Below are 25,202 nucleotides of genomic sequence, written 5' to 3'. Positions count from 1 at the left end.
AGCACAGTGGGAAGACACGGCCGAACGTCCGGCACTTAACGCACCACACAGGGGGAGGGATACACGGCTTTACATCACGGCAATAGACTGTCACCTTCACCTTCTCGGGTAACGCGTCACCCTCGAAGGCCGAGACGGAGGCACCGGTGGCGACCCGATTATCCCTCGGACCCCGACGGACACGCCAAAATGACCTCCTCGTCGCTCTGAGTCGGTGCGCAGCTCGTCGTCAGACTGCAAAAGGAGGCCCCTGTGGAATATAATACCCTAGACCGTATTTAGGCTCTTACGAGGCGTGATGGTAATGGAAATATCCCCCAGCACGTCACAAATGAGTAATGCCCACGACTGGGCACAGGATGCCGTTTTTATGGAGACTGACAATGACCGCATTTTAGACAAGCCCTCCACCTCCCCAAACTTGTCCTCTAAATGAGGCTTGCTTCATCGAGACAAAGGAGTCCGCATCAGCTCTCGTACATACGAGGTGCTGGGGCAAATAAGGTTCACAGCCATCCTTAGCCTGGCATTCCTCCCACGGTGTGGCCGGGGGGGAGAGGGGGGGGGGACAATTTAGTATCATACTTCCTCGCGTTGTACTGAGACTTGGAACGCTTAGAGATTGCCGGAGTCTGATCACCAGCTAGTGACGACTCGGTACGCTTCATCCGCCCTGACGCTACCCCCTCCGATGAGGGGCCAATCCCACGGGCGCCACCCAGCCGCAGCAAAGGCCACCCGGCAGGACGGCCATTGCCGGGAGTCCCGATGCCCAAGGGTGACGGCCATCTACTCCTCAGCACGTGTGAGGAGTTAACATCACAGGAAACAGTAGAACGATCCCCGTGCAGTCAGGGGACTACAACCGACAGGGTACGTGGCGGCCCAACCACGACGAACTGGCTACTGTGCCGGATACGAGGTGCAAAGAATTCCACGGTCATCGTCGACGCTGAAAATGACACTGCACAGTGGGTGGACGAATACACACCCGGGAAGGTGTCCTCACTCGAGAGATAAAGGGTGAGTGGGACTGCAATGCCACGACGAGATAGTGGGCTAAAGATTTCAATGGACAAAAGATAGAATGCACCGTGTAAGGCGCTCTTCCCCGATCGGCTCTCTCTTCGGGAAAATTTTGAAAAATGGAGGTCAAACCCTACAGGGACCATCACGTAAAGGTCAAACAGTGTCTCCTTTTAGTCGCCTCTTACGACATTCAGGAATACCTCGAGCCTATTCTAACCCCTGGGCCCACAGGGGGAGTGAAATGGGGGGCTGTGGATTGTACTAGGTGTCGTCGTACACTTCTGATAGATTTCAAACTGATGTATGTTGTTCTTTATTCTAACAGAAAGGTCTAAAAAATTTATTACTGTCATCTGTTTGATGTTCAACTGTGAATTTTATACTTTCATACTAATTATTGAATAACTGTTTCAACTCACTGATGTCATCTTTTGTGCCATTGATTAAAATGATGGTATCATCTACATATCTGTAGTAGAAGATGACATTTTTGAGCAGGTGGTGATTGGAATTTAGGATTTTGTCTTCTAAATTACTTATAAAAATTTCAGCTAACAATCCATAAAGGTTTGAGCCCATTGCCAGGCCACATGTTTGCTTGTAGATTTTATTGTTAAATTTAAAGCAGTTGTGTGAAAGTGTGAATTCGAACAGGTCCATTAGTTCAGTGATGTGGGTTGATGGGATTTTTTTGTGCTTTTGTTGTAGTGTGTGATCTACTGGCACAGAGGAATAAAGATTTTGTATGTCAAATGAGGCAAGTGTGGCTCCAGCAGGATCTTCTACGTTTCTGACATGTTGTGTAAATTCTGCTGTGTTTTTAAGTGTTCTCTCAGTACTGAATGTGTATGCTTCTTTGAGAATTTTGAAGAGCATTTTATTGAGTTTGAATGTTGGGTTGTTCCTACAGTTCACTACAGGCCTTATGGGGGGTCCCATTTTTGTTTATCTTTGCTTGTGATGCACGGCAAGGTGCTTCTGGGCTCATTGTTATGTTTCTTGCTTCTGGGAAGTTGATGTTGGCAGATTAACACTGTGTGCTGGACCGAAGTTTCAAATCGACGCACACTCCACTGCAGAGTGAAAATTTCATTCTGGAAACCATGTCTCCACATATCCTTTCTTCCCGTAGTGCTAGTCCTGCAAGTTCTGCAGAACTTCTGTGAAGTTTGGAAGGTAGGAGACGAGGTACTGGCAGAAGTAAAATTTTGAGGACGGGTCGTTAGTCCTGCTCGGGTAGCTCAGTCGGTAGAGCACTTGCCCACGAAAGGCAAAAGTCTCGAGTTCGAGTATCGATCGGACACACAGTTTTAATCTGCCAGGAAGTTTCAAACCAGCACACACTCTGCTGCAGAGTGAAAATTTCATTCTGGGAACAGTAAACTTGGTGTTTCATTTAATGCCAGTCCAGAAAAGTTACATTTCTTCTGTTGATTAGTACCACGTAGTACTATTTTCTCTGTAAAGAACAGCTTCCACTTTTAAGTTGGACACGTTGTATTTTAAGAAATCTTTTTTTTAACTTTCAAGGGTTCACTGAAGATGTTTTTTACTAATTTCTTTGTTACAATGTTTATTTCTATTGTCTTTGTAGTAGTTATTTCTAAGTACTTTCTTTGTTGCAGTTATTTCTTTGCACTTTCATTATTGTAGATATTTCTTACACTTTGTTGTAGTTTCTCGTCAGTTTCTTTGTCGTGGTTGTCCATCGCAGGTTTCTGTATTGTAGTTGTTCAGTGGTAATTTGTTTTCTGGACGGGCTTCTACGAAATCTGAGACCATCCAGTGAGTTGTGTGTTTTCGTGAAGAATTTGCCAGTTGATACAGAAGCGGTGTGTTTGGTGAAAAGGACTGTTTGAAACGTCTTCTGGCTGGGGTCACAGGAGAGTGAAATGTGCTGACTATTTGCATATCCATAAAAGAGTGATATGTAAGACACACAAAAAACAGACTTTGTTCACGATGGGAATCAGTGTTCTCGTTTGAAGACTCTGTTTGAAAGTGAAGATGTTTCCCAGTGACGACTTTTTGTGTTCTAAATGTTTTGACAGAACAACAATAATAGTATCTGAACAAGGTGAAGCCTCCCATGGTGCAGATGATACAGATTTTGCATCAATAGAGGAAGAATTAAATACCAAGAATCAGTCAACTACAGAGGTAGGTGTTATTCCTGTTAAGGAACCGTGGTCAGTAAAGTCGAGTCATAAGCTCTATGCATCAAGAAAGTGCAGAGAAATTACTAAAGCTACTGATGAATACACTACAGGAAAACTGACCACACTCTTCAAAGTAGAAATTCCATCTTCAGAAGAAAGAACCAAAGTACTCTTGCCAGGAATTTTTCACAAATATCAATTCAGCTATTGAATATAGTGCATCCTACAGTGCAAAGGTGCAAGTTTTAACTATCATTCCGGATACATTTTCAAAGAAAACAATTTTGAACCACGTTCCATCAGTATCAAAGTATATGGTACAAAAATCAAGAAATGTGAGGTCTGTAAAAGCAGTCTTGGGAAGACCAGATCCCTATTACGGTCATTCTGTAGAGGCAGCTCAAGTTCAAATAGTGCAGTCTTTCTATCTGGAAGATAAATGAGACTGTTCTCGCCAGAGTGCCAACAAAAAAGTCAGTATAACTTTAACAGTTGAAGGTCAAAAAGTTGTGAAAGTGAGGAGTTACACGACTTGCATTATTAAAGAAACCTTTGCAATTTATAAGAGCAACTGTACAACTTCACATATTGGAAGATCAAAATTTTATGTACTATGACTTAAATGGGAAGTTTTACACCCACCTAGAGATGTCTGTTTATGTGTGTACTGCGAAAACCTTGAACTTTGGACGGTAACTTTGAAGAACTTACTGGAGCACGACATATGACACCTCGGTTGGAGTGTGAAGTCATTAGTAGTCTGTGACATAAAGTGAGAGACTTGTTTGTTTCAAGAAAGAGTTTTCTTGTTTGGGAAAGCAAATAAAAGTGTCATTAATGAATATCTTCATAGTCAGCTCCAAGCATTCACTGCGGGACACAAAAGATATTGAGCATCTTTGGTTGGAATTTAAAGGTATTGTCCACCACGTGCTAGAGAAATATGTGCCTAGCAAAAGTATAGGGGAGGGAAAGGATCCACCTTGGTACAACAAAAATATTAGGAAGTTGCTGAAAAAGCAGAGAATTTTGCACAGTCGTTTTAAACGTAGTCACTGCCCTGCTGACAAACAGAAATTACGTGAAATGAAAGCAGCTGTCAGAAGGACAATGATAGACTCTTTTAATGAATTTGAAAGCAATATTTTATCTGCAGATTCTAAAAATAACCCAAAAAATTTTGGTCGTATGTAAAATCTATGAACGCTACAAATAATTCAATACCGTCTCTTGCTGACAGTATGGATAATGTAACTGATGATGATAAACAGAAGGGAGAAATTTTAAACCTAGCTTTCAAAAACTCGTTTATGATACAGGACTGCAGCACCATTCCCCCTTTCAATAACTGAACAAACGTAAGGATGGCCGACATAGTGTTTAATGTATCTGGGATTGTAAAACAGTTATGATCCTTAGACGCCAGGAAGGCATCTGACCCAGAAGGTATCCCTTTTAGATTATATGTTGACTATGCTACAAATATAGCACCATTCTTATCCGTCATCCATCAGAGATCATCGGAATGGCGGAAAGTTCCACGGGACTGGAAGAAGGCCCAGGTCATAGCAATCTATAAAAAGGGTAGAAAATCGGATGCACATACTTACCGGCCAATTTCACTGACGTCGATTTGTCGTACAATCATGGAACATATTTTGTGTTCAGACATAATGACCTTTCTAGACTCTGAGAAGCTCATCTGCAGAAACCAGCACGGTTTTAGGAAACAGCGGTCATGCAAGACACAGCTGGCCCTCTTTGTGCATGATATACAACAGGCTCTAGATACCAGCTCCCAGGATGATGCCATATTTCTCGACTTTTGAAACGCGTTCGACTCAGTTTCGCACTGTCACTTGCTACAAAAAGTGCGTGCTTACGGTCTATCCAATGACATATACGGTTGGATAGAAAGTTTTCTAACAGACAGGGAGCAGTATGTCGTCCTGAATGGGGTAACTTCAACAGAAACAAGAGTAACTTCACGTGCGCCCCAGGGCAGCGCAATAGGTCCTCTGCTTTTTAGGATTTACATAAACGATTTGGTTGATGGTATTGACAGCGGCCTTAGACTGTTTGCCGATGATGCTGTAGTCTACAGGAAAGTGTCCCACGAAAGTTGTGAACAAATCAATGAGGATTTGCAGAAAATAAATGAGTGGTGTAATGGCTGGCAGTTATCTCTCAATATTAGTAAGTGTAACCCACTGCGTATAACAAGGCGAAAATCCCCATTAATGTATGAGTACAAAATAAATGATCAGTCTTTGGAAGCGGTAACATCAGTCAAGTATCTCGGTGTGACTATTCGAAATGATCTCAAATGGAACAATTAGATTACACAAGTAACGGGTAAGGCGAACTCTAGATTGCGGTTTATTGGTAGAACCCTGAAGCGATGCAGTCCTTCAACAAAGGAAATAGCTTACAATATTTTAGTTCGTCCGGTCTTTGAGTATTGTTCGTCTGTATGGGACCCTTACCAGTTGGGTCTTATTCAAGAGATTGAGAAGGTCCAAAGAAGAGCGGCAAGATTCGTGAGTGGTACATTTAACCATCGTGATAGCGTTACAAATCTCATAGAAAGTTTGAAGTGGGACATACTTGCAGATAGGTGACGCACTAAACAGAAGGAGCTGCTCACTAAATTCCGATATTCAATCTTCACCGAGGATGTAGACCATATATGATTACCACCAACTTTAAAATCGCATAATGCTCATCATTCAAATATAAGGGAAATAAGAGCTCGTACTGAGGTGTTCAGACAGTCGTTTTTCCCTCGCGCGATCAGCGAGTGGAACAGAGGGTGGGAAATATTACTTTGGCGCGAATTGTGCCCTCCGCCACACACCGCTTGGTGGCTAGCGGAGTATATATATGTAGATATAGATGTAGAAGAAAGGGAGGACTGTCTTTACAGACACTTGGTCCAGAAGACGTAGCAGATAACTCTGCAGGAATTACATATGCGACCTGCAGAAATTACATATGCGACATGGGAGGAAAATAAACTAATTAAGAAAACTGTTGTCTTTGACAGATTCATTGATGAACTTGGTAAATGGTCAGTGAAAGCAGTAACATACCAGCAGCCGAAGGAATTGCAACAACACCACATTGTGATTTTGCTGAAGTTCTCAGACCAGATCGGTCTGTAATTCTGCTGCAAGAAGTACGAGGGTGTCATTGGAGTAACAACAGTTTCAATTTTTACAGGAATGACATATTTTCAAAACAAGACCACAAGTGTTGCAGTTATAAGTGATGACACAGGATATGACTCAGCACATGCTTTGGTAGCAATGCACAAAAATACTTCAATTACCAATAGGGGCGGAGAAGATCATTATTACTTCTGATGGTACTCGTAGTGATTTTAAAAATCATTACCAGCTGTTGGAATTGAGTAAGTCGCTTGTGCAAGCTGACTGGGTACACAGTGCTACTGGTCAGGGGAAAGGGTCTTGTGATGGTGTAGGAGGCCTGCTGAAGCACCATGCTACAAAACATAACCTTTCCAGACCAAATAGAACTGCGATTCAGAATGTTGAGGATTTTACGAGAGTCGTGAAATATTACACATCCACAGCCCTCATACTTTTGTCCAAAGAGGAAATTGAAGAATTCCGTGAGCAAAAAACAGAATGGTCCAAACAAACTACTCCTGCGAAAGGAATTCAGAAGACACATTTTTGGACTCAAAGTAATGGGCGAACTCATATTGCACACACACTTAAAAGAGCAAGAAAGAAGAAATTTCATTCGTTTGGCCAACACTCCAGAAACAGCATGACTATATTCACTTTCACAACCTGAGAACGAGGATGTCTGTGGTGTGTATGTGTATGACTGTGACTGGTGGATCGCAGAGATTATAGACACCAGTTATGAGTTGAACTAATTATAGTGAACTTTATGGTATCACATGGACCAGCTGCTGAACATAGGTTTCCAGCTGAAGGACAGCAACAACACCACAAGTGCTCACGTCCTGTTCACAATGTTTTTCAGATTGTAAGTGCTCCAGTTCTTACTGGTGCAACAGGAAGTCATCACTCTATATCAAAGGAAGATAATGAAGCAGCGGAACATATTTTTAGTTCATTGAATGGCTAATTTCAGTACAAAACAGAATGTACAGAAGTTGTATAAATTGAAACCTCTAAGTCTTAGGACCTTCCACATACATTTTGGAACCATTTAAAATGCTTAAAAAATGAGTCTCTTACACATATTTCAAAACTGAAATTATGTTAAATAAGGCTAGGTTTTAATTTTTATGAGCCTGTTATGTGATAATGTGGTAATACAACAAGTTTTATTCATGGCAAAAATTTTAGCTGTGTATAAAACCTGTTAAACCTAAAAGCAGAAGCTCTCCTTTTCAGGGAATGTAGAACTATATGGCAGTAATCAACAGAAAAAAATTAAAATTTAATGGATTTGCATTTTTGAAAAAAAAAAATAAATAAATAAATTCCATAAATTATAAAAAAGTTCATAACACTATAGTAAAATAACTTTGACAGATAAGTCCAAACGGAGGACTTCTTTGTAATCATAAAGCAATTATCTTTCAAACAAAAAAAAAAAAAAAAAAAAAATCCCAACAAAATGTCTAGAACTGTTCCAAAGACAGCACTTTAAACTCTTTCCAAAATTCGCATCTTCAAAATGGTATGTGCAGTGTCATCTTTGGAGGGCTGTATCTTAGAGCAGAAATTTTTTTGGGGAATACAAAAAAATATGAAAAAATGTGTTCCTTACTTAGTCCATCATTTTAACATATCCTAAGTTCAACAATATCCAAGAGTATGAAGGTGAGATTTTTTCCTAGCCTGCCTGAATCAATATTACTTATTACACTTATCTTTTCAGTGGCACGAGGATTAAATTGAGGCAATTCTCCCAGATCGTCCTTTGTAAAGGTACGTTTGTAAACGGAGTTAAGCATTTCAGATTGTGCTTTGCTACCCTCAATTTCAGTTCCTGTCTTATTTGCTACAGGCTGGACACTAACTTTTGTGCCATTAACAGCCTTTACATACAATCAGAATTTCCTTGGATTTTGTGAAATGTCATTTGACAAATATTCCCCTACAGTAGTCATTGAAGGCGTGACATATTATTCAACAGATTATAATTAGAACACACGCTAACTCAGCTGCAAATTCAGTACAGAATCTGACAGGGATTCCATCAGGGCCAGGAGATTTGTTCAATTTCAACACCACTGACACTAACACTTCATCTTTTCAGTAGTATGAGGATTAAATTGGGCAAGTCTCCCGGGTTTTCTTTCGTACAGGAACATTAGAAAACGGAGTTGACCATTTCAGCTATTGCTTTGCTACAGTCAATTTTAGTTCGTGTCTCTTTCCTAGGGACTGGACACTAATTTTGGTGCCATTAACAGTCGTCACATATGCCGCAGTGGCACGGGTGACACGACTCCACTTTCCTCGTGCCGTGACAGTAATATGTACTGATTTTGTGGAGTTTTACTCCTCCCCTCAGTCCCTTCTCAGTCACTGCTTCCATTTCACACCTCTCGACTCTTGCAACAGACCATCTGGTTTGTGTACGAATTGTAAATAGCCTTTTTCTCCCTGTATTTTACCATTGCTACCTTCAGAATTTGAAAAGATTATTCCAGTCACCACTGTAAGAAGCTTTCTCTACAGCCCAGTAATGATGTCACAAAGAAGGCCCTTTGCTTTAAAAAATGAGGTAAAGGTTTTATTTTTTTCTTGTGTAGTATGTACGGATTATCTTGAGAGTATGTAGAATCAAAGTTTTCAACCTTCAAAACAACTTTTTGTGGTGGTTATGGTGGTGGTGGTGGGGATCCGGGAGGGGTGTGGGGAATTTTGGCATTTTTTTCATATTTTTGTCTATTACTCGTAAACTATCCATTCTACTGGAAATGTTACCATTACCAATGGTAACCTACTTAAATGTTACTTATAATCAGTCTTGATTGCAATTTTTTTTTTTTTTTTTTTCATATGACCGGTTTCGGTTCATTCAGAACCATCTTCAGATCTGATATTTCAGTTACAGGAGTAACCCGTCCAAATCCAGCAAATTTCACATGCTGCGTGTGAAATTTTCTGGATTTGGACGGGTTACTCTTGTAACTGAAATATCAGGTCTGAAGATGATTCTGAATGAACCGAAACCGGTCATATGAATAAAAGATTTTCCAATCAAGACTGATTATAAGTAACATTATAAAATCACTGATTGCTCTTACCCCAATCAGACATTATGTCTGTTTTTGCAAACCTACTTAAATGTCAAAATCGGTGCAGCCATTCGGCTGCAATCAGTTGTTGAAGTTCAGTTATTTTTGCCAACCAAGCTAAAAAGTTGGCTCCAATGCCTGTAACTCAAAAATGGATACTCCAAATGCAAAATATCCAGGTATCAAAGCTGTAGAGCTTGAAATTTTGTGTTACTAAAGCATCTAGTTTTACCAGTTTTAGGCACTATTAAGCATTTACACACTTGAAAACCAAAGTAATTCCATTTTGTTGTTTTTTGTAAATCATAGTTATGTAGTGAACTGAATTTCCAACAGGAAGATATAAATCCACCTTCGAGTGTAGAGGTATCTGTAGATCTCTCTCGACTGGCGTGTCGTAAACACCCGAGGCTGGCATCCCTTCTGTTCCTTTGTTATTGTTTCCGTGTTAGCCGTGCCTAGCAGCTTTCCTGCGTTGTGTGAGGGATGCGTACAAAATTATTTGTACAGAGCAAAATTCTCATTTCTTCGTTTGAGTTTAATTACGTTGTGAGGTCAGTGCATTTAAAATGAGTGCTCCAGATTGTGTGGAGGTGTGTTTTATGTGCAACGACAATTTCGTAGATCGTAATGCGGTTAAATTGAAACAGAAAGGACTGGAAATGCTACTACAGTCCGGTAAGGACAGGAAAATCGCAGCACATCGTAAGTTATTAACTGGTCTGGCTGAAGCTGAAGTATACTGTGCTTGTCAGAAGAAGTACAATAACCCAAAACTTATTAGATCGTCTCTGCCGAACGGCCCTGCAGCGTCAGTGTCAGATCTCCGATCGTACGAGAAAGTATTTTATTTTAATAAACACTGCCTTTTTTGGGTCGAGGAAATTGACGCTAATTGGGAGAAACTTAGCAGACTTACCAATGCAAAACGAAATATTGTTCATAAAGTGATAAAACTTGAATTAAGAAATAATGTTACTGGGGTAGTTGAAAGGTGAGGTGATGACTGGGCTCGCAGTACTGGAACATGTACGTGGTGATGACCTTTGTGCCAAAGATGCTCAATATCGTAGGTTTTGTAAGAGAGATTTTTAATGACCAGTCAGAAGTGGAGAAAAACTAGGTGGTCCTGGATCCACACAGACAGATGAAGCAATGGAAATTATTTCTTCCTACCTCAAACAATCAGAAGAGTGGCAGTTTAGTTTGCAGGAGTTGAAGGACCAAACAAAATGGCTGGGAGGGAGATGTAGAGACCATAAAAAACCAACTCTTCTGGATGTATGGGAAAGAAATAATGACTTGGCAGACATAAGAGCAGTACGGTAACGTGTTTCAAAAGTACAGGCTACGAGATACTGTCTTATAGTTTCTATTACAGCAAGCTATCAGATTCACGAGAAGAGCATCTCAGAATTATACGTGCTGTTGCAGGTGAACACCACGAGGATATCCTTACACTTGTCTACGATATTCGTACATCGCAGTGCTCCCCGCCTGATGATTTATTGTTAGCTGTCCAATCACTGAATCATTGCTCCATTACTTTTAATTGTCAGTTTTGAAAAACAAAAGGAGGAACTCTAGACAAAGGGGAAAAAGGGTGTTGCTTTGTCACATGCAGTGATTTTTTGCAGTAATGCCACGCTCATTTCTATACTTACTATTGATTGGGCTCAGCACATTTGTGTACAAAAGATTTGGATCGAGACTTATATTCTACACCCTTTGTGCAACTGAATTCACAGCTCTCCATACGGAAGCTTTCCTATTTGAGATGTCCTCAACTGTACGATCTGAGCATCCTAACGTTACAAGTGAAGAATTCATCCAATTCATCTTCAATAACACCATTTTAATATCTGCACAACTGATGGGTCGAATATTTTCCATTCCACAAGAGAAATTGTGCCAGTCACTTGTGGTCTCCCCTTCTCTCTTTGCTCCGTTTCTTTCACTGATCTTTCCTCTCCTTTCTTCCTTCTTCGTACCACGGCTATATCTCTGGGTTTTCAATGCAGAAATGTAGTGAGAAAGGGGACACGTGTGTGGTGGTTCACGATATCTTAGTGCGTTGAGGGAGCATCAGTCGTGCCTCTGGTTTGAGAAGAGTGACGACTGAAGTACGAACATTTCTCAAAAGAAAAACAGGTATGTGCTCTCTTTTCTTTTAAACCTATAAATAGTAGCGTACCTAGTACTATCTATGGTTCTACTAAACCGAATAAGTGCAACGCCATTGATGAAGTTTCAACCTCGAAAGAAGTTTATTAATACCAATTAGCTGAAATTAAAAAAAAAAAAAAAAAAACTCATCCAATCCAGAAGTCACTCACAGTTAGAGTAGTTAGTTTTTAATGTGTGTGTAGTGGTCATTGATACTTAAAAGATCATTTCAGTAATTCTATCACTGTCCGTTTATGAGTAGCTAAGCAACATATTTACAAGCTGACCTACACAATGATTAATATTTGTCGTATCCCGACAGTAAATCGCTTCTCGCCTGCTGTAAGCTTCGAGACGGTTACTATGCCACTCGTACAAGTCTCTGATAGTTATTATCGAGCTAATGTCCGTAAACTGCAGTTAATGTTACCGAATTATACACACGACGATAACGCCCGATATCCAGCCGCTTATCTTAAACTCCGCGCTGATATTTCGAGAATTCGCGCCCGATTTGTTTGCACCAAAGTCGGGCCGTGGTTCCCTAGAATATTTTTTAAATCTACTCCGGGTTATAAATTAACAATTCTATGACCATTCGTGAAAGTTTCAGAAGGTCCGCACTCGACGACTACTCGATCGCGCACTCGAGCAACTCGGAAGTTTTTGTTCTTACAAAGAGAAAACATATCGTGCATAATGCAATAATATCTAAACATATTTATATCTCATTAAAATTCATTACCTATTAAATGTTGTACATAATTAAATTTTTCACTCTGCAAATAATCAATAAAATTTGGAAATGAATTACATGTATAAAAAATCTCAAGTTGATATGACGTCGTGGGTCACTACTTGTTTCCACTCCCCTACACTCACGATGATGATGATGATGTTTGGTTTGTGGGGCGCTCAACAGCGTGGTTATCAGCGCCCGTACAATTACCCAATCTTTGCTCAGTCCAATTGTGCCACTTTCCTGGATGATGATGAAATGATGAGGACAACACAAACACCCAGTCATCTCGAGGCAGGTGAAAATCCCTGACCCCGCCGGGAATCGAACCCGGGACCCCGTGCTCGGGAAGCGAGAACGCTACCGCGAGACCACGAGCGGCGGACCCCTACACTCACGTGACGCAAAGTGGATCCGACTACATTGGACATACTCATGTAACGCTACACACTCCCTGGAATCTGACAAGTACACTGATTGGGAAAGACGACGTTCAACTTCTGAATTTTTGTCTACGGTTGGTGTACCTAGGCTGATCACCTATCAAAAAGCAAATGATGTCGGCTTACACAGTATTATCATAAGGGATCTCAATTTCGACGACCGTGAGGGCTTGAAGGTATGAGTGGAAAAAATTCACTAACGTGCCAGAATGGAATAGATTCGTGGAAAAAGCCACAAATCACCAACAGTCGGATCATTCAAGAACAACGTGCCTCTCGTTCTCAAATTATGCTCCATCTTTGTATGACACAACACATAAATCTCTTCTAACAGCATTGAAAAAAGCATAAAACATGCTGGCGTTTCATCACTTTTGATGGATATTGTAAGAAGTGAAGGCACTGATTTAGAACATGACATTGTACAATTGAGTGAGTTACACCTTGTAATGTCCTCCTTAAAGTGCATCGATTTAATAATGGCAGGAAGTGGCATCGGAGACTTACTGTCCACAACATTTGCTGAAAACAGTTTGGATAAAGTTTGGAGTCGGCATGCGTACACTTGAGCAGTAACAACGCATGCACTGTTTCATACGGTATTGTCACGTTAAATATCTCAGAAGACTGAGTTCAAAGGAGATGAAATGAAAATAACTTAGAAACTGTTGCTTCCCCATTATAGACCATCAGCATTCAAATGTCATTAAAACGAAGATTACATAAATACGATAACCGAGTTCGAAAATGTGATTTACAGCATTGCGGCAAAGGAAAAACAGCTACTTTACAGGTTAAATATTATCACACGGTTACACAAAACAGTTCATTGAGGCATAACGTACTAAGAACTGGAATCTGCATTTAAACACCATTAAGAAAATGCTACCATACTTTCCACGCTGCCAGTCATTTCCTGTACACTAAAAGTACTCACCTTTACTTACAAGAGACGCTCACAATGGAAGACCGAATGGATGCCGCTGAATTCGACAAATTTACAACTGAAGGCTACTTCACCATCAGACAAAGTGATTATTTTTGGCATGGTGTACGGTCTGATATGACAACAGAACAAACTTTAATGAAGACAATGAAAAACGGGTGACTTACAGACTTTGGTTTTCAGATTCTGTGCTCACTCAGTGGACATCACGGATGGCATCCTACGGGGTGTTTGATCAAAAAACTGAAGAATTCTGTGATACACCATCAGGAACGAGTGAGCAGCATGTGGATTTAAAAACTTCGCACAGAGATAGAAATGCAGCAGACAGTGGCAAACTGAATAATTGGCTGTTAAAACGTCCACCTTTTCCAAAATGTAATGCGCTTATGTCAATAAGCAGTGGAGTAATTGGTGATGAATCGGTAAACTGTCATGAGGCATCAGTAGAAGGAATTAAGGGGACCACCACACTTAAAAGAGAGAACTTTAAGAACGTCCCAGTTCAATGCGACCTCAAGGTTGTAACAGTTGCATCCTGTACAACAACTTGCACGTCCACAAACCGAGCGGAGTGTGGTACACCAGTAATTCTATCAATTTCGATCCTGCAATTGCCCTTTTTAACTGTCTCGACATTCTATTTTTTTGGCCAAAGAAAAGGGAAATTACTACATCTTACAGAGCAACGGCCACACCTCAAAGTGCAAGTTCTCGAATTTGCTAAGCCCTCAGTCTCCCAAGAAGTAACAGCAGAGGCAGGAGAACAGCAGATGTAAGCAGTGTTCGGGAATTCCAGCTGTGCGAGTACGAACGAGCTCAGGTACCAGGTACGAGCTTTTCGTAAAATGTGCTCCGAGGAAATCTTTCAAACCTTCACGGACACGGCACGGTCACACTCGCTCGTCGTGACCCTACTGTCGAATGGACTCTCCGCTGCAGAAGAAAACTGATCCGTGTCAGTGGAGCTGGAAGAACAACTTTGAGGCTCAGACTGAACTGCTCGTCGATGTGCAAACAGTGTTGTGACCTAGCTTGTGAGAGGTTGGTTTCTACCAGTTTTTCCATTTTTCTTATAACACCTCATAACCGAAGAGTAGTTTTTGCCTAGTTTTATGTTCTTTACTTAATTGCAATATTTTTGAATCACGTGTACAGCGGGGCGGCCACTGCGTGCCTGGCGTGCGGGCCGAGGCTCGGCTTTGCTTTGCTCGGTCCTCCACGCTGCAACATGTGACTGCTGTGTGTCATCTTAGGTTGGTACAACTCTCTCCAGTTTGGCACAATCGTTGTGTCGGCACTGTTTACCCTTCACTGTCTGTACGTGGTACAGAGGATTCACAGGTCCAGAGGCTATTTGCACAAAAAGATACGGTCTAGTTATTTACATTCACTACTGGCCATTAAAACTGCTGCACCAAGAAGAAATGCAGGTGATAAACGAGTATTCATTGGACAAATATATTATACTAGAACTGACATGTGATTACATTTTCACGCAATTTGGGTGCATAGATCCTGAGAAATCAGTACCCAGAACAACCACCTCTGGTCGTAATAACAGCCTTGATACGCCTGGGCATTGCGTCCAACAGAGCTTGGATGGCGTATAGAGGTACAGCTGCCCTTGCAGCTTTAACACAATACCACAGTTCATCAAGAGTAATGACTGGCCTATTGTGACGAGCCAGTTGCTCGCCCACCATTGACAAGACGTTTTCAATCGGTGAGAGATCTGGAGAATGTGCTGGCCAGGGCAGCAGTCGAACATTTTCTGTATCCAGAAAAGCTTGTACAGGACCTGCAACATGCGGTCGTGCATTATCCTGCTGAAATGTAGGGTTTTGCAGGTATCGAATGAAGAGTAGAAACACGGGCCGTAACACATCCGTAATGTCCACTGTTCAAAGTGCCGTCAATGCGAACAAGAGGTGACCGAAACGTGTAACCAATGGCACCCCATACCATCACGACGGGTGATACGCCAGTATGGCAATGACGAATACACGCTTCCAAATATAGTATCCTAAGACTATAATATCAACTAATCACTGTTGGTATTAGCCAACTCATACAAATATCTGGATGTAGCACTCTGTAGGGATATGAAATGGAATGATCACATAGATTCAGTCATGGGTAAAGCAGGTGGTAGACTTCAGTTTATTGGTAGAACACTGGAGAGCTGCAATCAATCTACAAAGGAGATTGCTTACAAATCACTTGTGTAATCGGTTCTAGATTATTGCTCAAGTGTGTGGGACCCATACCAAACAGGCCCACCAGGGGATATTGAAAGTATACAGAGAAGGGCAGCACGAATGGTCACAGGTTGGTTTAATCCATGGGAGAGTGGCACAGAGATGCTGAAGGAACTGAACTGGACGGCTCTTGAAGACAGACATAAACTATCCTGAGAAAGTCTGTTAACAAAGTTTCAAGAACAGGCTTTAAATGATTACTCTAGGGATACACTACAACTCCTCGCATACCGCTCCACAGAGATCGTGAGTATAAGATTAGAATAATTATTGCCTGCACAGAGGCAATCAAACAATCATTCTTCTTGTGCTCCAAGTTCGAATGGAATGGGAAGAAACAGTAATAACTGGTACAATGGGATGCACACACTGCCATGCACCTCACGGTCGTTTGCAGAGTACAGATATAGATGTAGACTTTGGAAACAACAGTAACATTCATAAATATAATACTAAAGCCAGAAATTATTTACGTTAACACTCCAGGCGGCGTTAGTGTTGCAACAGAAAGGAAACATGCCAACCCCTTGTCTTGCCCCCCTCCCCCCCCCCCCCCTTCCACTCACCGCAGTCCACCTGCCAGACTGTAATTCTGACATAGCGTATCCAGCTAGCACTATTGTATATGGGGGCACAGACATCTACATCCACACTCTGCAAACCACTATGAAGAGCACGGCAGAGGGTACATCCCACTTGCCAGTTATCAGGATTCCTTCCTAAGCCACTCACGTATGGAGCACGGAAAGAATGACTGATTGAATGCCTCCGTGCATGATGTAATTATTCTAATCGTGTTCTCATGATGCCTATGTGAGCTATACCTCGGGGGATATAGTATATTCCTCCAGCCATCATATTAAAACAGTTCTTACAATTTTGTTATCTGCCAGTTCAGTTTCTTCAGCATCTGTGTGACACTTTCCCACAGGTCAAACAAACTTGTGACCATTCATGCCATCCTTCTCCGTATACATTCATTCAATATCCCCTGCTAGTCCTGTTTGGTATGGATTCCACAAGTGATTTGTAAGCAATCTCCTTTGTAGACCAACTGCACTTCCCCAGTATTCTACTAATTAACCGAAGCCTACCAACTGCTATATCTACAGCGGTACTTCGCAAATCACACTCGAGTGCCTGGCAGAGGGTTCATCGAACCACCTTCACAATACTTCTCTATTATTCCAATCTCGAACATCGCACAGAGAAAATGAACACCTATGCCAGCTCCGATTTCTCTTATTTTATTATGACGATTGTTTCTCCCTATGCCGGTCAACGTCAACAAAATATTTTTGCATTTGGAGGAGAAAGTTGGCGATTGAAATTTTGTGAGAAGATTGTTCCGCAATGTAAAACAGCTTTGTTTTAATCACATTTATCCCAAATCCTGTATCGTGTCAGTGACACTCTCTCCCCTATTTCACGATAATATAAGATGTGCTGCTCTTCTTTGAACTTTCTTGATGTACTCTGTTAATCCTATAAGGTAAGGATCCCACACAGCAGAGCAGTACGAGTGAGCATAGAGTAGGCAGTCTCTCTAGTAGATTTGTTACATATTCCAAATGTTCTGCCAATGAAACACAGTCTTCGGTTTGCCTTCCCCACAACATTTTCTGTACGTTCTTTCCAATTTAAATTGTTCGTAATTTTAATTCCTAGACATTTGGCTGAATTCGCAGCCTTCAGATTTGACAGCTTTATTGTGTAACTGAAGTTTGACGGATTCCTTTTAGCTCTCACATGGATGACCTCACATTCTTTGTTACTTAGGGGCAATTGCCAATTTTCGCACAATTCGGATATCTTTTCTAAATCATTTTACAATTTGTTTTTCTTTTCTGATGACTTTACTAGATGATAAATTACAGCATCACCTGCAAAATAAAAACCTATGATGTCTGCTCAGATTGTCTCCTAAATCATTTTTATAGATAAGGAACAGCAGAGGGCTTATAACACTACCTTGGGGAACACCAGAAATCACTTCTGTTTTACTCTACGGCTTTCCATCAATTACTACACTCTGTGACCTCTCTGACAGGAAATCACGAATCCAGTCACATAACTGAAACGATATTCCGTAAGTATGCGTTTTCACTACAAGCCGCTTGGCTAGTGCAGTGTAAAAAGCCTTATGGAAATCTAAAAATACAGAATCAATTTGAAAACCCTTGGCAATAGCACTCAACTCTTCATGTGTGTATTTGAAAACCCATGGCAATATCACTCAACTCTTCATGTGTGTATAGAACTAGTTGTGTTTCACAATAATGATGTTTCCTAAATCTGTGTTGACTGTGTGTCAATACACTGTTCTCTTCAAGGCAATTCATAATGTTTGAACACACTATATACTACAAAATCCTGCTGCATATCGGCATTAAATATATGGGCCTGTAATTTAGTGGATTACTCCTGCTGCGTTTCTTTACATCCAATTGTGCCTATGTAATTATTCCATTTGATAGACCCGCAAAGTTTTACACCCAGACATTTGTACGAGTTGGCCAATTCCAACACTGACTCACTGATACTGTAGTCATCGGATACTACAATTTTTCATATTATGAAGTGCACAGTTGTACGTTTCTGAACATTTAAAGCAAGCTGCCAATCTTTGCACAACTTTGAAATCCTATCAAGATCTGACTGAATATTTATACAGCCTGTTTCAGACGGTACTTCATTATAGACAACTGCAAACAGTCTGAGGTTGCTATTAATATTGTGTACAAGGCCATTAATACACAACATGAATAGCAGGGATGCCAACATAATTCCCTGGGGAACACCTGGAGTTACTTCTATAACTGACAATGACTCTCCATCCAATATAACATCCTGTGTCCTCCCTACCAAAAACTCCCAAGTCCAGTTACAAATTTTCCTTCATATCCCATATTATTGTACTTTCGACTAGAAGCATAGGTGTGGTACCGAATCAACCACTTTTCAGAAATCGAGAAATACTGGACACACATGATTGCCACAATTCAAAACTTTCCATATGTTGTGTGAGAAAAGTGTGAATTGGGTTTCACATGATCGTTGCCTTTGTAATCTGTGCCAGTTGTCATGAAAGACGTTATTATGTTAGAGCTCAGAATGTGTCATAAGATTCTACAACAAATATATGTCAAAGACACTGGATGGTAGTTTTGTCGATCACTTCTACCACCCTTCCTGCAGACGGGTGTGACCTGTGCTTTTTCCAAGAACTGGGCACGTTTTTCTGTTCGAGGGATCTGTGATGGATTATAGTTAGAAGAGGAGCTAACTTAGTAGGGAATTCAGGGTAGAAGCCGATAGAGACTCCATCGGGTGCTGGAGCTTTGTTGATGTTCAACAGTTTCAGCTGTTTCTCAACGCCACTGACACTAATACTGATTCCACCTTTCTTTTCAGCGGTACAAGGATTAAATTGAGGCAATTCTCCTGGGTTTTCCTTTGGAAAGGAACATTTGAAACCAGAGTTAAGGATTTCAGCTTTTTCTTTGTGCCCTCAATTTCAGTTCCCATCTTATTTGCTAGAGACTGGTCACTAACAGAATAACTCAATACTTCTGCTTTTCAGCAGGTGATCTCTATTACTCCTACAGATATCTCTCTCTCTCTCTCTCTCTCTCTCTCTCTCTCACACACACACACACACACACACACACACACACACACACACACACACACAGAGAGAGAGAGAGAGAGAGAGAGAGAGAGAGAGAGAGAGAGAGAGAGAGAGAGAGAGAGAGAGTTGGGGTGGGGTATTACACACAAAGAAGGTATAGGTCAGTTGTCAACTTCATACACATATGCATTATCGGTGGGCATGTAAATGAGTACACGTGCAATTCCCTGTAACAGGTAACAGGTAGAATGGCCATTAGAGTGCATTAACATCGTTTGCATTTAGTGCTGTTTCCACGCCCAGTAGGCTTACGCAACGGACGTGAACAGTGTCAGATGTCGAGTGCTCACTGTCGAGGGCAAAGCCACATACTCTAGTGAGACAGCATTATCACCACCTGACAGATTTTGAAAGGTGCTCACCGTACGTCTCCATCTGGCTGGCTGGTCGAATAGTTTAGTATACAGATTTGTGTCGCATAGGGATTTGAAAATGGTCCGATGGCGACAACAGAGGATCACCACGTCGTCCACCTGCCGCACCAAAAACCCTTCACACTTGCCACCCGAGAATGAGTAATGGATTCCCTGCAAAATTCTTTGTCATCCCATGCAGCCGGACTACGGAATTATTATTTCACGTGTAGGCTGCTCTTAACCCCACAACACAAATGACTGCATTTGGAGGGGCTTCGTGACCGGGAACCACAGATTGCTGCTAGTCGGTGGCGTCACACTGGGTGCACCGACCAGCCGGGATTCTGCATTACCCCAGAGGGCTGCTGCCAGTGAGTATGGCAGTGACCTGGGGAGAGGTCTCAGTCTTCCTGTGTTTCAGAGAGCCACAACAGTGTTACTCCTGCCACAATGCTGACGGGGGTCACTGGGATTCGACTTCTATTTGTGACCGAGGGAGTGCCGACGGCACAAACGGTACGTCACGAACGTCCTGTGAACTGAGGTGTTACCTCTCGTGAAGCAGTATTGTGGGGCCTTTTTTAAACAGGACAATGTTTGTCCACACAGGGCATTCGTCCCTATGAAATGTCTGCACGATATCGAGGTATTGTCTCGGCAGCCAGGAAGAGTCCCAAATCTGGCGAGCCCGGATATCGTTTCTGCCCTAGTGCCTAAAATGGAATACCAAAAATGCACACAGGGGACCGACAAACCGAGCTAGGTAGTCAAAAGCGATGGGACTGAGGACTGTCCACAATGAGATAAAGACACTGAATACCACTAGGGACTGGAAAGTACCAGAAGGCACAGTGCAGGAGACTGACACTATTTTGGGGTTTGTGTCGGTTCACCCTTCCCAGACACCAGCAGAGAAACTTTGCCTTATTTTTCTCTCTCCAGCTCATATCCAACCAGCTGAGAACTCCAAAAAAGATTCAAGGATTCTGAACTCGACTTCAGTATGCCATCTTGGTCCATTATACACTAGCTCTGGCCTACCGTACTGGAAAATTAAAGTTGGAAGAAGAAAATCCTGAATAGTCTTCACTATGCCCACTAAAATGGTTCGTATCATGATAGTAACAAAATAATATATTTAGAAGATAAACATATTACAAGATGAAATACACAAACAACCGCCGATTATAGAATTAACAAAGCAAACACTTGTCAGTTTGGTACGAGCGTACAAAAAAAAATTATTCAACTGTTTCTTGAATATTTTAATGTCACTTATTGTAACTGATGTTTTTAAACACCCTGCAACGCTGTCTTTAATAATTTAAATCATAAAACTGTATACCAGTTACATTTTTCATGCATAGTGCAATGCATTTCAGAAATCTATTCCCTTTACCAAAGTACAATTATTTGCCAAATAGTTTACCACATGAAACTTACTGACAGATTAAAGCTGTGTCCTGGAACAAGACTCGAACTCGGGACCTTTGTCTTTTGCAGGCAAGCGCTCTGTTGACAGAGCTACCCAGACACAGTTCTTGATCCCTCCTCACAGCTTTACTTTCACCAGCACCTCTTGCTGTATCTTAAGAACTTCACAGAAGTTCTCCTGGAAAAACACGCAGGAGCAGCACTACTGGACGAAAGGATACTGTGGAGATATCGCTTAGCCGTGGCCAGGGGGATGTTTCCAGAGTGAATCTTTCACTCTGCAGCAGACTGTGTGCCGATATGAAATTCCCTCACAGATTAAAACTTTGTACCTGACTGAGCTTCAAACAATGGATCTTTGCCTTTTGTGGGCAAGTGCTCTGCCGACAGAGCTATGCAAATATGACTGGCAACCCATCCTCGTAGCTTTACTTATGCCGGAACCACATCTCCTGGCTTCCACACTTTGGTAGAGCAGTTTTCCCAGTAAAGGCAAAGTTTTCAAGTTCGAGTCTCAGACTGTCACACAATTTTAAACTGCCATTAAGTTTCATTAGGTAAACTTTTTGGCAAATAATTGTATTTGGTAAAGGAAACAGATTTCTGAAACACAGTGTGCTATCCTTGACAAATGTAACTGGTGCAGTTTATTATTATTTATATTTGGGAATATTAGTTATGAAGGTAGGATTAATGGAGGAGCTAAACAAAATTATACACATTTCATCATAAATTCGTCTAGACCTATGTTATTTTGTCTGACATTCCAAGCCTCTGGCTGTGTACAAAATATAGACTGAATCTTACATAGAAGATAACAGCGACCAGCCACTTTTTACAATGCTAATTATTTAATTAAATAGCGCCATCACCGTTTTGGAACATTATAGGTTCATCTTCAAGTGGCTAGTTCATTTTAAGATACATTTTACATTAGCTTTCACTTTTTTGTTTTCTGAATAATGAAATTTCCTTGGGGGTGGTAGTGTGGTTGAAAAATCTGCAGCACCACCAGCCCAAGGAAATTTCATCATTTGGGAAAACAAAAAGTAAGCCAGCCTGCACCACCAAATACTTCTGTACTTTTAATACTGAAGTCAAAACGGGCCCAACAAATGTTATAGGGCCGCGCAGTAACTCTTCTTGAGCAGTGCTACTAAACACCAGAATCACCAGCATTAAAGTCAATTGTATTCACACTCTTGTACACTGGCAAACTAGAACATCGAAACCACCTCCTGTAGCGGGGCATCTCTGGAGCCGTTCAATGCTGTTGCTCGTGCAGCTGGAACATGTCTGACTGTATGAGGCAGCCGCGTGAGCAACAGCATTGAACGGCTCCAGAGATGCCCCGCTACAGGAGGAGGTTTCGACATTCTAGTTTGACAGTGTACAAGAGTGTGAATACAACTGACTTTAATGCTGGTGATTCTGGTGTTGGTAGCACTGCTCAAGAAGAGTTACTGCACGGCCCTATAACATTTGTTGGGGCCCGTTTTGACTTCAATATTAAAAGTACAGAAGTATTTGGTGGTGCAGGCTGGCTTACTGCTGCGCTTGTTCGTACCGGTGATGCTAAAAAGCCTGGCCTTGAGTCATTTGTTGAGAGGGACATTACTGCATTTCGTACGTGGAATATTTGTGAAGTACCTAATAAGTCATACAGTACTTCATGGTTTACTACTGATAAGCGTCTGTGTTTGAGGACAAGGAGTAGATGTCGTGTTACAGCAGATGAAGGAGTACATGTATGGTTCAAGGTCAGTGGCCCATTTGAGGAGAAGTTTAATGTTCAGAGTGATGTTTTTTGTATTATCATCATTAAATAAATTATACCCTTTCCTTATCTATCTCCTGAGATTTTTTTTTTAATAAAAAGAAAAACAAAAAATATTGATCTTCATGCACTGCGTGATGCTCTGTGCGAGAGGCATCTCTGTGAGCCGCAGGAATTCGATTTTATGCAAATGCTTACCAACAGTAATTTTTCCCACTTGTCATTCTTGTATCAAATAGGAATAAAGGGGGAGGACGTGACAATGATGGAAGTGTGTATTTCACAAAAATCATAAGGTGTCTAAGATCAGTCTGTTTCGGCAGCAATGATCTCGAGAGCAGAGGCGGCAGGTGGGGGGGGGGGGGGGGTGCGTCCACTATCGCACATTAATCGTAGAGTAATAGTGACTGCCACTGCATGGTACTTATTTCTTTGCATTATTATGGTGAAACTAGAGACGGTAATATGTAGGATAAGTTACTTTTTTCTTTAATATGAGTTAAAGAAAGTAATCTTCATTCAAGTGTTTGCATACATCCCCTCCATCATCAAACGGTAGTTACTCAAGTTACGTGGGCAGAAACTGAAAGCAGTACGTGACTTACATTAATGCTAATTTGTTATAAGATATCTTGACTGTGTAAATTAGCTAATATTTGTAACAATTCTTAATTCCACACAATATGATGCATTATTGGAAATATGCGACTAATCTTCGGGAACTGGTTCCAACGTGAATTTCATCTACACTTACCTGTAATGAACGTAATGTACTCCAGGAGGAATCATCTTCACACCCAAAAATTTGTTTCCAGTATTCCATGATTTTAAATCGATACCGAATTCGGTCCCTGGAGGAAGATCACGAATTATAATAATTGCTCCTTCCACTAACAGCCGTTTTGCTAGGTCCTGGTCGATATCTAAAGGTTGATCTGCCATTTTGCTCAAATTATACACATGTATGGTTTCATAAGGCCCTATCCCCAATTGCTCTAACCAATTTCATATTATAATGTAATTCTGTACTACTGTCTTCTTCTTGCGACTTCAAAACATTAAAGTAAACAATACTTTCCGCTTCCCAGCACTGATTATAAACACTCCAAAGATTATAGATTTCCCCCAATGCTGCACTGTGCTGTATCTTTGTAGCTGAATTCAATAGAGCTGAAAGGACATGAAAGTTGAGCATCGTCAGTATCCATAGAGGTATACGTCCATGTCAGTATCTCCCAAAGACCTTGCATCTCAATACCCAGTCTTAAGACGTGCGTCTCGCGGGCCCCGGGGAATCGCTTCATGACGTCATCAGAAAGGCTGAAAGCGTGACAGCGCTGCCTGGTGACTAGACCTGTAAACAAGTTGACGTAAGTGACGTCATAACAGCGGTTATACAGACCTGCCTTCAGCTGTTGTTTTGGAAAGTCCAACGAGTTAAAATTTCAACTCGCTGGGAAAGTCAAATCAATCCAGATTGTTTGAATGAATCTTCCGTTAACAGAATTAAATGTAGAAAGAAGGTTTGAATGCGAATAATCTGGATTGTGGTGACATAATCCGCAGCGTAGTCAAAGTTACATATTAGAGTCTTACGTGATTGATTGAAGCCAACTGATTACAAATTATTGGTCGAAAGGCAGAGTGATTTATAACATAACACATATTACGCATGGAGGACAATGTGTCTAAATGTTTTTAACGCATTAACTGCAGCTTACTAATGTAGGCTAACTACCGTCTGAGACGTTTGCAGCACGAATTTGTCTTTGAACCCATACCAGCAGTAGCAAATGCGAAAAAACGAATCAAATATGGTAAAGGATACGTAGTGGAATGCCCATTGTATTTTTCCAGTTTGTGTACGATATCTGTACGTAATATGCATCAGAACACGTCAGATGCTTGTTCATTTTCTAATATATGTATTTGTGGATGACCTAGTAGT

General features: G+C 41.3%; 1 protein-coding gene across 1 annotated transcript in view; it reads right to left on the bottom strand.

Annotated features, from left to right (window-relative positions):
* Nucleotides 1-24,512, bottom strand: part of LOC126109617 (protein AAR2 homolog) — a 111,484-nt gene extending 86,972 nt beyond the window's left edge. Inside the window, exon 1 of the mRNA XM_049914660.1 lies at nucleotides 24,009-24,512. Coding sequence (XP_049770617.1) covers nucleotides 24,009-24,196 — 188 coding nt within the window. The 5' untranslated portion in view covers nucleotides 24,197-24,512. The remainder of the gene's footprint in view (nucleotides 1-24,008) is intronic.
* Nucleotides 24,513-25,202: the final 690 nt, after the last annotated feature.

The sequence above is a fragment of the Schistocerca cancellata genome, chromosome 12, assembly GCF_023864275.1.
Source record: "Schistocerca cancellata isolate TAMUIC-IGC-003103 chromosome 12, iqSchCanc2.1, whole genome shotgun sequence".
Taxonomy (NCBI): Eukaryota; Metazoa; Arthropoda; class Insecta; order Orthoptera; family Acrididae; genus Schistocerca; species Schistocerca cancellata.
The sequence above is the reverse complement of the archived record's forward strand: the minus strand, read 5'-3'. Positions and strand labels throughout refer to the sequence as shown.